Below are 14343 nucleotides of genomic sequence, written 5' to 3' on the forward strand. Positions count from 1 at the left end.
CTTGCTGACATCTTACAGTTTGTACCTTTCAAATTTATACCTATTTGGAACGTACAAACGTTCTACATTACAATTTCAGTTCCAACAATGTATGTACCATTCAAGTTTGTATATATTTACGTAGTACAAACGTCTGTCATTTCACTATCCTATGGTATAATAAACATGTAGGTAGACATGGTGATTGTACACTTTCTGACATCTCACAATTTGTACTTTTTAAATTCATACTTAGGTGGAAGGTACAAACGTTCTACAATACAATTTCAGTTTCAACAGTGTATGTACCTTTCAACTTCGTATATATTTAAGAAGTACAAACGTCTGTCATTTCACTATCCTATGGCATAATAAACATGTAGGCAGACATGTTGAGTGGACACTTTCTGACATCTCACATTTTCTACTTTTCAAATTCATACCTATTTGGAAGGTTCAAACGGTCTACAATACAATGTCAGTTTCAACAGTGTATGTACCATTTAACTTGGCATATATTTAAGAAACAAAAACGTCTGTTATTTCACAATCCTATGGCATCATAAACATGTAGGCAAACCTGTTGATTGTACGTCTTCTGACATCTCACAGTTTGTACCTTTCAAATTTATACCTATTTGGAAAGTACAAACGTTGTACATTACAATTTTTGGTACAACAGTGTATGTACCATTCAAATTTGTGTATATTTCAGAAGTACAAACGTTTGTCATTTCACAATCCTATGGCATAATAAACATGTAGGCAGACATGTTGATTGTACACTTTCTGACATCTCACAGTTTGTACCTTTCAAATTTAGACTTATTTAGAAGGTACAACCGGTGTACATTACAATTTCTGTTTTAACAGTGTATGTACCATTCAAATTTGTATATATTTAAGAAGTACAAATGTCTGTTATTTCACAATCCTATGGCATAATAAACATGTAGGCAAACTTGTTGAATGTACACTTTCTGACATCTCACAGATTGTACTCTGCATATATATAATTGACAGTGATCGAATCGCGTGACATCTGCTGACATATCGTTTCTTCAAGCATTCTGTAGCGTAAATATGACGTATCTCGGTTTCTCAAGTTGTGTCGCCGTTTTTACGGCCCACGAGTGTTTAGTCGTGCTTTGTAATAATGGAAACTTATAGAGATCCCACGAGCGGAAACTTATGGTCAAATACCGTCCGCTTTACAAAGTTCGTAGCAGCGAGAGCTTCGTGACATTGTTCAATACTACATGTGGCATCCGCCATTGTATTTTAAATAATTCAATTTTTGCATCTAATGCTTCACCATCTACTTCAGAAACTGCTGTTATGCAGTTTTTGTCGTTGCTCGATCGTATTAAAATTAGTTCATGTCGTGCATTGATAATGGTACGCTTGTAGTCCTCGCAAAATCCTAGTATCATGCTGAGAGGTACGCAGAAACTAAAGTAACTATCTACGTCCGTATGTTGTGTAATATCCCATCCAGCATTCTTCATGGCCATGCTTTTATCATGTGTTAGCGATACATAGTTTTTGATTGTTCCAACGTTTCTATTAAGATCAATCTCCATACCATTGAGTTCATAGCTAATTTCATCGAACATAAAAGCCTCACATTTATTACCCAGAATTACTTCTTCGTCTTTCGTCGTTAACGTCATTTTTCCTTCGACGTAAAGAAAACTTTGACACGGTAAAGTGTATAAGTCCTGTTGTTGGATAGGTATGCGTGTCTCATCACTCTGTTCAAATGTTGTGTTCACGTACGGATTGTACGTGTGAGTTTTAATCTTAACGATGCAATCGTCAAAGATCGGCTTACCTCCAACGTTTAAAATTTCGCACATATTTTCAAAATTCTCGTACAATACATCCCAACAATTGTAAAAATTCAACGTTTGTTGAACTTAACTTCTTCCGATTACTGTACGTCGTAGTAGTAGCAGGTGTTTGTAATGAAAATCTTGTATCTCGCGTTACTTGATCCGCCTCGTTTAGCACGAGCATGCCGCGTATTACAGCCGTCGTCGTCGCATGTGTAATCTGACGGTTATTTCTTCTCCTCGAAAATCAAGCAATTGTCCGTTCTGATCCACAATGCGTATCGTCAAATCTGTAATGCTCTGTACGATGAACGGAAGATAAATGATCTGTGCCGGTGTTTCTGAGAGCTTATATCCTGGTGATACGTTCGGTAAGGACTCATGTATCGTATGCACACACCGGTTATTGTACCGTTTAATTATTGTTGTGGTCGATTTTCTTGCATCAAAGACGGATTGAATTAATCTCATAGAAGGATAACAAATATTTTGTTGCTGTCTTGCATATCTTATATACCACAGCACACTGGCAATATGTGCACAAGTGCCAACAATCCGAGCCCCAGACTTAGGTCAATAATAACCTTGTATAGATTCATCTTCGTCATTTTTTTCTGCAATCAATACGCTATCCAAAGTTGATATTTTGTTGCATTACGAAATCAAGAATAAATCCTAACTCTAATCAAGCCTGGATCAAGTAGTCTGTTTTTTTTCGCATTATTTCAATTTAAAACTCTTTATCATTGTCTCTTTGTTTATCTTGTACATACAAAGGTGACAACTTTATTTGGTAGCTACCTAAAAGTAAGATTTCTCAAATCTTCAATTGATAAAATAAGAAAATCGTTCAATTGCGCAGCATCTAAATGAATCCATTTTTGAGCATTTCTTTTGTAAAGATTCTGAACCTCTACAAGTGCTTGAAAAACATTAGGTTCTCTTGCTTTTCCTAGCAAGCGTTGAGCTAATTCAGCATTGGCCCCTTCCATAGTAATAAGAAGATGATATTTATTTATTATCGCACCGGCTATTCGGTAGAAATCTCCAAGATTGAGAACATGTTGAATTTGTACTGTTCTGTCAAAGAATTTGAATATTAATTTGATATGTCCATTTCTAGCTTCTACTACCCACCTTGACTTCGTAAAAATGCGTAAAGCGTTAGCATCCTCAGTACTAAGCTGACGTTCTCTTGGTTCAATTTGTGACGACATTTTCCAAGAAATACTCAAATACTGAAAAAATTCAGTGGCATCAGAATATCTAAGATTAACAATATCATTCTCTTGAAACCACTGTCTCATTTGTTCAGCATCTCTCAAATTCATTCTGTAAAATGGCAGCGGTATTATTTTGATTATCAGAAAAATATGGACCTTGAATGTCAAGGATGTAACCATTTAGTGCAACTATCATATGAGGTTTGACTAAATGGCGGCCTTTGTGGACACAATATGATTGTCAAAAAGCTCTAAAATTAATACTTTTTGGAATATAACTATAAGTACCATCAATGGCTGCTATAAGTCGACGAATATTAGGTTCTGGATTATACAGCTCAGTAGCGAATTTGGTCATATGTCTGTCTATGTAATTATCCCATGTAATGGCATCAAAACCAATGTTGCTAGGAACAAAACGCTGCATCAGAGACTGTCTTACAGTAGCGATAGCCATACTTGTTGCTTGTCTACTTGAGTACTGAAACATAGCAGAGAGAAATTCGTCTGATAGTTTCTGTCGTAACTTACATAAAAACATTAGCAAATCTTTTTTACTGACATTCTTGTAACTACCTTGACAAGGGACTCTATTGCAATAAGTAAACAAATCCCGGAATTGTTCTTTTGTTACAGGACTAAAACATGTAAACTCTCTATTGGTGAAACTGTACTCGTCATCTATTCTTGTCATATTTCTTGCAACATTACGTAAACCTTGCAAAAATACTTGGAGCTGTGGTCCTCTTATCACGATCGGTTTATTCATTGTAACGGAGCCGCCGTGTTACGCGCGGCTTGCCCGGCCTTCCGCCTGCCGGACAGCTCGGTCAGACCAGGATTCGGGTGAGGGGAAGGAAGAGATTGCGACACGTTCGGTTTACTGCTGTAACTCAATGAGAATATATTCTTAATCTAACTATATACAATGTCTTAGTGACGGGGCTCGGAGCCCTTACGGTCCGGCGGTTTCGCGGCCTGTAATTGGCGCGGGCTTACTATCGCTAGTCGGTAGCGGCTGGCGCGGAAACGGTACGGGAACTTACTTCCCGTGGATAACGGTTCGCGGCCCGTGATTGGTGCGCGCGTACGGTCGCGGGTCGGTCTCTGCCGACGCGGCTACGGAACGGAATCTTACTGACTAACGGGGAACATATTTACAATACCACGACGACGCGGGGCTCGAAGCCCTTACAAGTTAACGGTTCGCGGTCTGGGATGGGTGCGGACGTACTGTCGCGTATTGGTCTCAGCCGATGCGGGAACGGGACGGAAACTTACTTGCTAAAACGGGAGGGACGCGAGTTTATACATCGAGGGGATATTCGGGTACGGTGAACGCGGTTACGCGGGTCAGCGTCGGTGACGCGGTGCGCGGGCGCGTAGGGTCGTGGCACAACGTGGTGCACGCGGTCGGCGGGTCGGGACGGCTACGAAGTAGCGAGAGATGTCCGGGGACGCCGTGAGAACGGCGGATTTGGTGCGCCGTGAGAACGGCGGTGTCGGTGCGCCGTGAGAACGGCGGTAACGGTGAGCCGTGAAAACGGCTTTCGGTGGGCCGTGAAAACGGCCGGGGGGACGGTCGGTGTACCTGGGCCAATGCCCCGGACACGGTCGGTGCGGGAACCTTCCGAGTCAACACCTCGGGAGGTAACGGTCGGGATTCCCCCCGAGTCAACACCTCGGGAAAGAAGGATCGGGTTTCCCGAGTCAAACACCTCGGGGGAGACGCCGCTGGCTCGAGTCAGCTCCTCGAGCGGATAACTTCAGGGCACGGGTGTCTTTCCGAGTCAGCACCTCGGGAAGAAGGAGTTTTGATTCCGAGTCAGCACCTCGGAGATCGGAGATCGGAATACTTCGAGACAACGCCTCGAAGGTGGTTTTTCGGTTCCGAGTCAGCACCTCGGAAACCTAGGATGCTTCCGAGTCAACACCTCGGAGAGCGGGATGGGATAGGAATGGTGCCCGGAGCCGGTTTCGCTCGCCTTATATACCCGGCGACGGCCCGGGCTCGATCCGGGGCGCGGTGTGCGGTGCGCGTAGGCCCGCGCGTGGGGCTTTGCGCCGGCGGGTACGGTTTGCGGTCGCGGCGCTCGCGGTCCCTAGATTTAGGGCGTGTTCCTATGTGACGGGTCGAGTTGCGCGCGGTGTAGCACTTTCGGCTACTTGGGGACGGGTAATAATGTCACGCTCTAGTTTTCTGTATTATAATATATATATTATCTCTATATAAAAAATATGTACAGTGACGGGACGCCCCGTCATATCATAAATTACAAACCACCCCGATAGCCAAGTGATAGCAGTATGATTCCACTCAGCTGCGTCATCATAGTGAGTGAATTATGTAGGCACGATACGTAAAGAAAACAACACAGCAAAAATATAGAAATAAATGAAAAATGAAATGACAATAGCACGTTATGCTTCAAATCTGCTACATTTTTTGAGCAAGTTCTGCTTGATTGACGCAATAATATTTGCATCACGGCATGACATATTTATATTCTTTTTTTTCTGTTTTTCTGTCGACACTAGTTGAAATAACAGATTATGTTTGAATGCTGGCTACATTGTACTGGCATAATGTGTTATTGCAGACTGTGCAAAATATGATGACTCAGTCTTGGTTATCTGGGCAAGTAATAAAGGAAGTAAACGAAAACCTTGCTCCTCTAAATGATGCTAGCATGATTTTACATTTCCCGGAATATATTTTTCGAAATAAAAACATTAGCTTTGCATTCTACTGAAAGTCGTTGTAGGCCATTGTTAGCATTGCAAATAAGACAGGTACTATTTCTAGTCTGAGTTAGAACATTCAGTCGTAAACGTTCAGTCGTATACATGATCTTGTTGAATAGCTTGTATCTCATTACGGATTGATTGATTGCACTTAATACACACTCGTGTTTTATATGTTACTTCTAAAAGAAGTCTATTAAAAACATCTTCTCTTTGTATAGCTACGTCTCGTCTTGCTGCATTCTCTTCTCCATCAATGCGAGACGTTGTTCTAAGAGGAAATCGCCCATTACAAACGTAACAACGGTTGGCCATGTTACACTACGATTTCAGAACACAGAAATAGGAAAGACGATAAGGAAAAGATGACAATGATGAGAATAATAAAAATGATGAAGTTAGTAGAATGACACTAATGACGACAATAATGTCAATGACGAAAGAAGCGACAATGATGGTGTAGATTTCGGATAAAATATAATAAAGTATCCCAGATAACCAAGACTAAATGAGCATATTTTGCACAGTCTGCAATAACACATTATGCCAGTACAATGTAACCAGCATTCAAACATAATCTGTTATTTCAACTAGTGTACATTTTCTGACATCTCACAGTTTGTACCTTTCAAATTCATACCTATTTGGAAAGTACGAACGTTCTACATTACACTTTCACTTTCAACAGTGTTTGTACCATTCAAATTTGTATGTATTTAAGAAGGACAAACGTCTGTAAATTCACAATCCTTTGACATACTAAACATGGAGGCAGAACTGTTGATTGTATCATGATCACAAACGCCGTAGGTGTAGGAATTTCGAAGGTAGAACCTCGAGAGATCTGCACTCTTGACTGGTCTTTCGATGCAACAGATGCATATGTCCTATACGCAGAAACCGATGCATTAGTTTGTGACGCGTTAGAATAGCCAGGTTGTTTTTGACTCTTCTTTAAGCTACAGATAGCTGTCTTTAAATCTTTAATTCCATTGTCAACCGCCTCATGAGGTAATCTTTCCTCGAGTAAACAGGCAAGATTTGTCGCTACCTCGAGAAAAGTCTCCTTACAATATCTAAATGCTGACTCGAGTTGAGTTTTTTTATCAGTTGTTTCTTTACTACTGGCTATTATTTTAATCATGGTATCATGATGCGTGTTTAGTGACGCTTTTAAAATATTAATTCTGTTAATGCTGATAAAATCGATTTTATTTATGCCTACATCGGACGCACCTGATGTGTTAGAAAACACAGATGACGCGGATGTTTTTCTTTTCAATTCAATTCTGTTGACGCTGCCGCTTACAAGGCCACCGCTATCAGTGATTTTGCTATTCGCCAAAGTGTTTCCCTTTCTCATATCGACACATGCGTGTGAAGAGCCAGTTAAACTGTCACCAACGGATCGGGAAAGCCACCAACGTCTTCGGAAAAAATGATCCAGATCTCACTAGCCCACAAAGAGGTCAATCAGAGAGTACGCAGAAAGCAAGCAGATAGCTTTAAATGTATGCTCCTCTAAAAAATGAGGCCCCGAAGAGCATAAAGTGGCAGAAAAACACTTAAAAACACAGAGCACGAGACAAACACGTCTATCTGTATACTCACGTGAAGAGAGAGAGAAGCGCTAAAACTGAAGTACAACAAAAAACGGAGATTATTTAAATTATTTGAAATCTGCATTGTATTATTTAACACCGATCGTGAACAGTCATTCGGACGTATACCTGGTGGGAGCTTCGATTCGAGCACATCCAGTCCGACTACATTGACGATGAGCACCCAGACCGGACACTGAAGCAAATCGGCTTCCGTTCTCACGAATATGATCGAGCTCAGACATTGCATCTCCAATCGTCGTCTGTCCGGGTAAGCTCTCCGATTTTCTCGCGATAGATTCGTTAGGAATTTATTCATATCGAACAGCTAAAAAACGAAAAAAACATCATCGCTCTTAGTATCCGTCAACATTAGAACGCTTTAACAATTTTATTTTCACAAAAAAACACAAACAAATACATATTACCGATGCAGAGGAATGTAAATAAATTATCAAGCTATGACTACAATTATGAATTTTAATCTATATTTAACAATTAAATCTTAATGAAGCTCGATAAGTTATAAAACTAAGAAATATTACGGTCATCCGAGCCGATCATATATATATATATATATATATATAAGCAGTTTTCCGCACAACATNGTATCTATTCTGTATATATTTGCATTGTTATTTACATTGTTATTTATATTGTTTATATGTATGTATATGAAATCACAGTGTTTCTTGCCAAAGTGCTTTGAGATAAATTTTTTATTGGTGTTTAAGTTTTAATATATGAGAAAAAAGTATTTACATTTTATCGGTTTTGTGTTTTATTTGGCATCCTTAATAAGTGCTGGTATTTAGTATGAAATAGTTAAAAGAAAGCAGTTAAAACTAATACTTCTTGTCTATATAATATTAACTATATGAATAGTTTATTTAAAGGTGCTTAAAATTTTAGTTTTTGTCTTTTATCTTTTTTATATATAAAATTACATTTACCATATGTAATATATTAAATATACATATGTGGCGGTTATAAAAACCACCACTAGAAAACTAAAAGCTACGTACGGTAGGACGCGCAGTTTCGCGCGCCGCCGCTATGTGGCGTACGACCGCGAGTGTCGCGCGGAGTTACCAATTGCCGCGGCGTCTATATATATGGACCCGCTCGGCGCATATCTATCGCTATAGAGTGAGCGGCACCCGAAGTAGAAGACCAGCAGCATTAATCCTGAAGCACTCAGCTACGCTCCAGCGGTCCGGATCACTAGACCAACGCCTCCACGATCCCCAGAGATACACCTCAAAGCGATCTTCATCTCGGAACCATATGGAGTAGCAGAACCAGAGGCGACCAATCAGAAGGCGGAATTTACTGTACCAATAGAAGAGTCATTCCGGCCGTGGATACTCCAACCTCACAACATACTCTCGCCTTGGCGAACGCGGCCTCCTAGGGTCCTGCTAGCACAGTGGGACATCAGGGTTCAGAGATACACGTCCCTTAGAGACAGCTTGGTTCTTCTACCGCTCATCTCTTCAATATCTTCTCCTCCACGCCAGAGGATTCACAAGTCGACGCAGACACTCGCCCCACCTCGCGTACATAGAGGGGTGCAGAGAAAACGATTGGTATATAAGGAGCAGTCCACGCAGTCAAACGACAGTGAATGGGAACGATCGTCACGGAAAACTATCTCCGCAGCAGTACAGACCAAGATCACCGGCGAGATCATCGCACAGCGTAAACCGGAGAAGAAGCGGCATTATAGAGAGAGAAGCCGTTCCAGACATCGATCACCCAGCGCCAGGAGAACTCACTCCCGCAGTAGGAGAGATCGATCACGGCATCGTAGAACACGACGGAGAAATCCGGCATATCCACTTATACAAACCGGCTCTTGTCAGAGCCAAGCATATCATGTAAATAGTCTGTAAATACCTTTGGAATAAAACCTAATTTTTGGGAACATCAATCTTTACTAAAAGAACCACACCTCGGCCGCCATCCTTTTTGCTGCTATCACCACTGCTGCTGTCCACCATTGCTGCTGACTAAAACTACCCACTAGAACATATATAATATGTTTTAAATAATATTAAATTTATTATTTAATTATGTTATTTTCAGATTTATTTTTAGGCTGCGTTCTGATATTTACTGCTATCTACTAGATAGTACTAAAACTCTATACTTCACATCACATGTGCTATAGATTTCTAGTACCGGCAGTGAAGATCGAAACACAGTCCGCGTAAGTATAACAGATAGATAGATAGTTGCTTTATTTTTTACGCGCTCCGGGAAGAATTTCCCCTTAAGCGCAATATAACAATTTAACAATTCTGTAAATAACAATAATTAATAAATGGATCCTCTTGAAGAAAAAAATAAAAAGTGAGTAACTTAAAAAACAAAATAATAATAAAAATAGAAATAAAATATAAATAATCAGTAAAACAAAATAAGAGTTACAAAAACAAAAAAAAGGAATACATGCAAATAAAAATTTAACGCAATTTGAACAAATTATTCATTGCCAACTAAAAGCAACTCATGTAATTTTTTTCTGAATTCAAAGAAAGGTAAATTACGAATGTCCACTGGAATACTATTCCATAGATCTACTGAGACACATCTGAAAGACCGTCTGAAAAGTTCAGTGCGGCATAGAGGGAGAATGAGGTTATTCTCCTCAGCACGAGTCCCACGCTGCACAACTGAGTGTCTGAATTCATATTTATTATATAATATCTTAGGTCGCTGTGATTCAAAAAATTTGTAAAGCAGACAGCCGATGCAGTACATCCTCCGAGATTTTATTTTGAGCCATTTTAATTTTTCATATGACGGTGTGACATGCTCAAACCATTTAATTTGGAATATGAATCTAATACATCTATTGTATGCTCTTTGCAGTCGTAGATTATCCTCTTCAGTTATATCCGTCATAAGTGTACAGCAGTAATCCAGAAATGGAGAGATAAGTGACGTGACCAGTCTTGCACGAAGTGCAGGCAAGAAAAGATGTTTGTATATCTTTAACCGATGCAGCGAAGCATTTATGCTCGAGATGATTTTAGATACATGAATGTCCCATGATAGCGTGTCGGTCAAGGTTACACCTAGATATGTGGCAGATCTTTTGTAGGGAATATTAACATTATCGACTGTAATTTGCGACATAGAAGGAAGATCAATACCTCGAATGAATCTTGCTGTTCCAATAATTATTACTGTTGTTTTATCTTCATTTAACCTTAATCCATTCAGAGATGTCCAGCTTACAACATTTCGGATATCAGCATTAACTATGGATATAGCATCGGTTAGGACTGCAGGTTCAGAGTGAAGATAAATCAATAAGTCATCCGCATAAAGATTATATTTACAATGAGATAGAGTTTTGCCGAAGTCCGTAATGTATATGATGTATAACAAGGGACCAAGAACTGAGCCTTGTGGAACTCTTTTTGAAATGGGCTGTTTAGAAGAAAATAAGCCTGATATAGGATCACGGACAGCCTGAGTTCTTCCAAAAAGATAGGAGCAGATCCATCTCAATGTAGAATTAGAGAAATTCATAATACTCAGTTTTTTAATTAAGAGTGGATAAATAACATTATCGAATGCCTTTGAAAAATCAAAGAATACAGCTACAGTAACTTTTCTAGAATCAGCGGCTTGTCTTATATCGTCTAGTACTCGAATAAGCGCAGTTTGCGTGGAGTAACCACTTCTGTAAGCATTTTGAAAAGGATCCAGTAGATTCTTAGATTCCAAGAAGTTAGAAATCTGCACAGCAACAATGTGCTCAAGCATCTTAGAAAGAACACAGATGATTGAGATTGGCCTGAAATCTTTCAATTCCAAAGGACACTTAGTTTTCGAAATAGGACAAACTATTGCTGACTTCCATGCTGTAGGAAAGACTCCATTTGTTAGACTCCAGTTGAAAATGTGAGTGATTATTGGGAGAATACGCGGCAAAGCTAGTCCGAGCAGCTCAAGAGAAATGCCATCATCACCAGCAGATTTAGACTTGATACGAGAAAAGGCATCTTTCACGTCGCAGTTCTCAATGTGAGACCAATAAAACTTGGAGTCATCATAAGCTAATTCACCCAGATAGATCTCATCGTTATTTCCAGTTTCATTTACAGATGTTTGCGCCAAGAAGAAATTATTTAGTTCGTCTACCGTAAAAGATATATTCTTGTTATTATTTTTCATCTTTACTAGACCTAACTGTCTTAGTTTCGACCAGGTTTCACATTAGGTTTCTTTAGATTTGAAAAAACTTTCAGATAATAATCTTGCTTGGCTTTTCTAACCATGGCTTGCACTGTGTTCCTCATAGTCTTGTAAGAGTTATAGTTGTCGTAGGTTCTGTATCGCTTCCATTTTCTTCGATGTCTATCACTATCAGCCATACACGCCCTTATAGATGGAGTAATCTAAGGTGCAGGCAGACGTTTTGGATGAATTTCTTTAAACGAAGCATGTTTGTCAAAGCATTTCGATAAAAAATTATATAAGAGTGTCACTTTTTCTTTAATATTATTTTGTTGTGTCAATTCATTCCAATCGCAGGCCGATAGCTCATCGTGAAAGGTATTAATGTCGAAATTACTGAAATCTTTAACAATAATAGTTTTAGAGCAACATCGTTTAACATAAATGTTATATGTAATGTCTATTAGATTATGAAATGAAAAAAAATTTACGCTTTGCTGGTTATAAGAAATTAGTTTTTCGCAGTCAGCAACTATACATAAATCTAATAGAGTGGAAGACGTGGCTGTATGAAGAGTTGATCCATACGGTACAAGGTACATAGAAGATGTGGCAGCAAAGTTCCGAATTACATTAGAATCATATGTATAATTATTAAGATCGGCATTAAAATCTCCAAATACTATATTATGCCTGTAATTAACAGAGATGTCAAGAAATAGACTAAAGAATTCAGACAGATAACCACAGTGAGGCGGTCTGTAAACAACAGCTAATAAAAACTTGTCACGTGTGGTCGAAATTTCAGCAAATATGAATTCAGGCTTTCGACAATAGTTTCCATCAGAAGTTTTAATTATCTTTGCACGTAATGAATTTATTAGGTAAAAAGCAACTCCTCCGCCCAGTTTGCCAATTCTGTCGCATCTAAATAGTTGATATCCCGGTAGATCAACCATGTGGTCAGGAATTGTGGGCTTTAGCCATGTCTCTGATATGCAGATGATATGATATCGAGTGTTGGCAAAAAACAGCCTAAATTCATCTAAATGTGCCATCAAGGATTGACTATTAACGTGACACGCACGAACAGGCATCCACTCAGTTGAAAAGTCCATAATTTGTATTATTTATTTTCTCCTGCAATCTCTTCATTACAATAGGACAGTACTTGCTATCAAAAGCTGAGTGGGAGCATTCTTTTTGTAACCATCTTCTACAATTTTCACATGCAGCGACGCAACTCCTCTTCGAGCAGTCCTTCATCTCGTGATTCTCAGCACAGTGGCCGCACAGTGGTGAGCCTCGGCAATTTTTAGCTAGATGATCAAATGCTAAACATTTGTAGCATTGCAAAACACGTACGTAGTCATCAAAGGTACACGCAGAGTAGTTGACATAAATATGAGGTTCCTGTCGCAGCAAAGCTCTTATCTCAGGTGTAACTTCGACAATGCAACTTGTGCTATTACGTTTATCCTTAGGTGGAAATATATACAGTACATTGACATTGGGCGTATTAATCATGCTCAAATTTAAGGCAATAATCTCAGACTAATCTCATCTTTAGTAAGACCAACTGGTATTCCACGAACAATGAGACGAGGATTGACCTTAGAGATCTGCTCTACTTTTAGCCCAGCCTTGGCTAACTCACTTGAGTCCTTGATTTTAGGTAGATCAACGGCATTGGCTTCTATTCGCACACCGTTGTTACGCGTAGATGTCATTTTATTGACTTTAAGATTAAAGTCAGCCGGCTTAATTATTTTTTTGAAAAGCCTTTTTTGTGTCCTCGGAAGTAGAGTACCTGCTAGAAGAATCTTTAGGCAGAATTAAAATACTGGTCGATTTTTTAACTGCAACAGTCGGATCGCGAGCGACACGCACTGTAGCGTCGTTAGATTTAACCGCCGATGCGTACGAGCAAGCAAGAGTGGTACTCCCGTCGGTCATTAGTCCGGCAGATCTATGCTGTAAGGTATCTGCACGTACTTTAGATACAGCTTCCGTAATCATTTCCTTGACAGTTTCTATTGTAACCGAGGCTGAGCTTTTCTCCTTTTCCAATAAAGTCAGGTATGCGACAGAAAGCTCAGAGAAAGCTTCTCTGCAAGCTCTAAAAGCAGACTCAATCTGAGACCTTCTGTCAAGCGAATCCTTGCCAGTAAGAAGCAACTTTGAAACGGTATCAGAGTGTTCAATAATTGATCTTTTTAACGCATTAACTCTCGACGCATTCATTAAAACACCAGTGGACATACCGCAAGTACCTGAGTCAGAAAGCAGCGCTGAAAAAGAGCGTTGCCTCGTGAGGCAACCGCTTGGTTGTTTATCTCCTTTGTTTGTGTACATGACATGCGAGTTATCACTTGAGCCAGAAGACGGAGAGGGACTATCCCGCACAGACATCTCGAGGCCGTGATTGGAAAATCCGCCCCCACCAGTAGTACACGGAGTGAGGGAAGTGACGGCAGGCTCAGGTAACGGTCGGAAAAATCCACCAAAGACCAAAGAAATAAAAATCGCAGAGAAGATGCACCAAGAAGTCCAGAAACGTGACCAGGAACGATCGACAGTCAAGCAAAAGGCTTTAGCCGTTAAGGCTGAAAAAATCAGGGCCCCAAAGGGCAACAGGCGGCAGTAAAATGATCGAAAAGACGGAGCTCAAAAATACACACACACAGAGAGAGAGAGAGAGAGAGAGAGAGAGAGAGAGAGAGAGAGAGAGAGAGAGAGAGAGAGAGAGAGAGAGCGAGGCAAAGT

At 39.9% G+C, this 14343-nt stretch overlaps 1 protein-coding gene across 1 annotated transcript; it reads right to left on the reverse strand.

Annotated features, from left to right (window-relative positions):
* Window positions 1–1190: 1190 nt before the first annotated feature.
* LOC109861010 lies at window positions 1191–1838 on the reverse strand. The gene has a single exon (XM_020440486.1). It carries the CDS (start codon window positions 1836–1838, stop codon window positions 1191–1193), a length of 648 nt encoding a protein of 215 aa, XP_020296075.1.
* Window positions 1839–14343: the final 12505 nt, after the last annotated feature.

Source organism: Pseudomyrmex gracilis, unplaced genomic scaffold, assembly GCF_002006095.1.
Source record: "Pseudomyrmex gracilis isolate BER0280 unplaced genomic scaffold, ASM200609v1 scaffold_540, whole genome shotgun sequence".
Lineage (NCBI taxonomy): Eukaryota > Metazoa > Arthropoda > Insecta > Hymenoptera > Formicidae > Pseudomyrmex > Pseudomyrmex gracilis.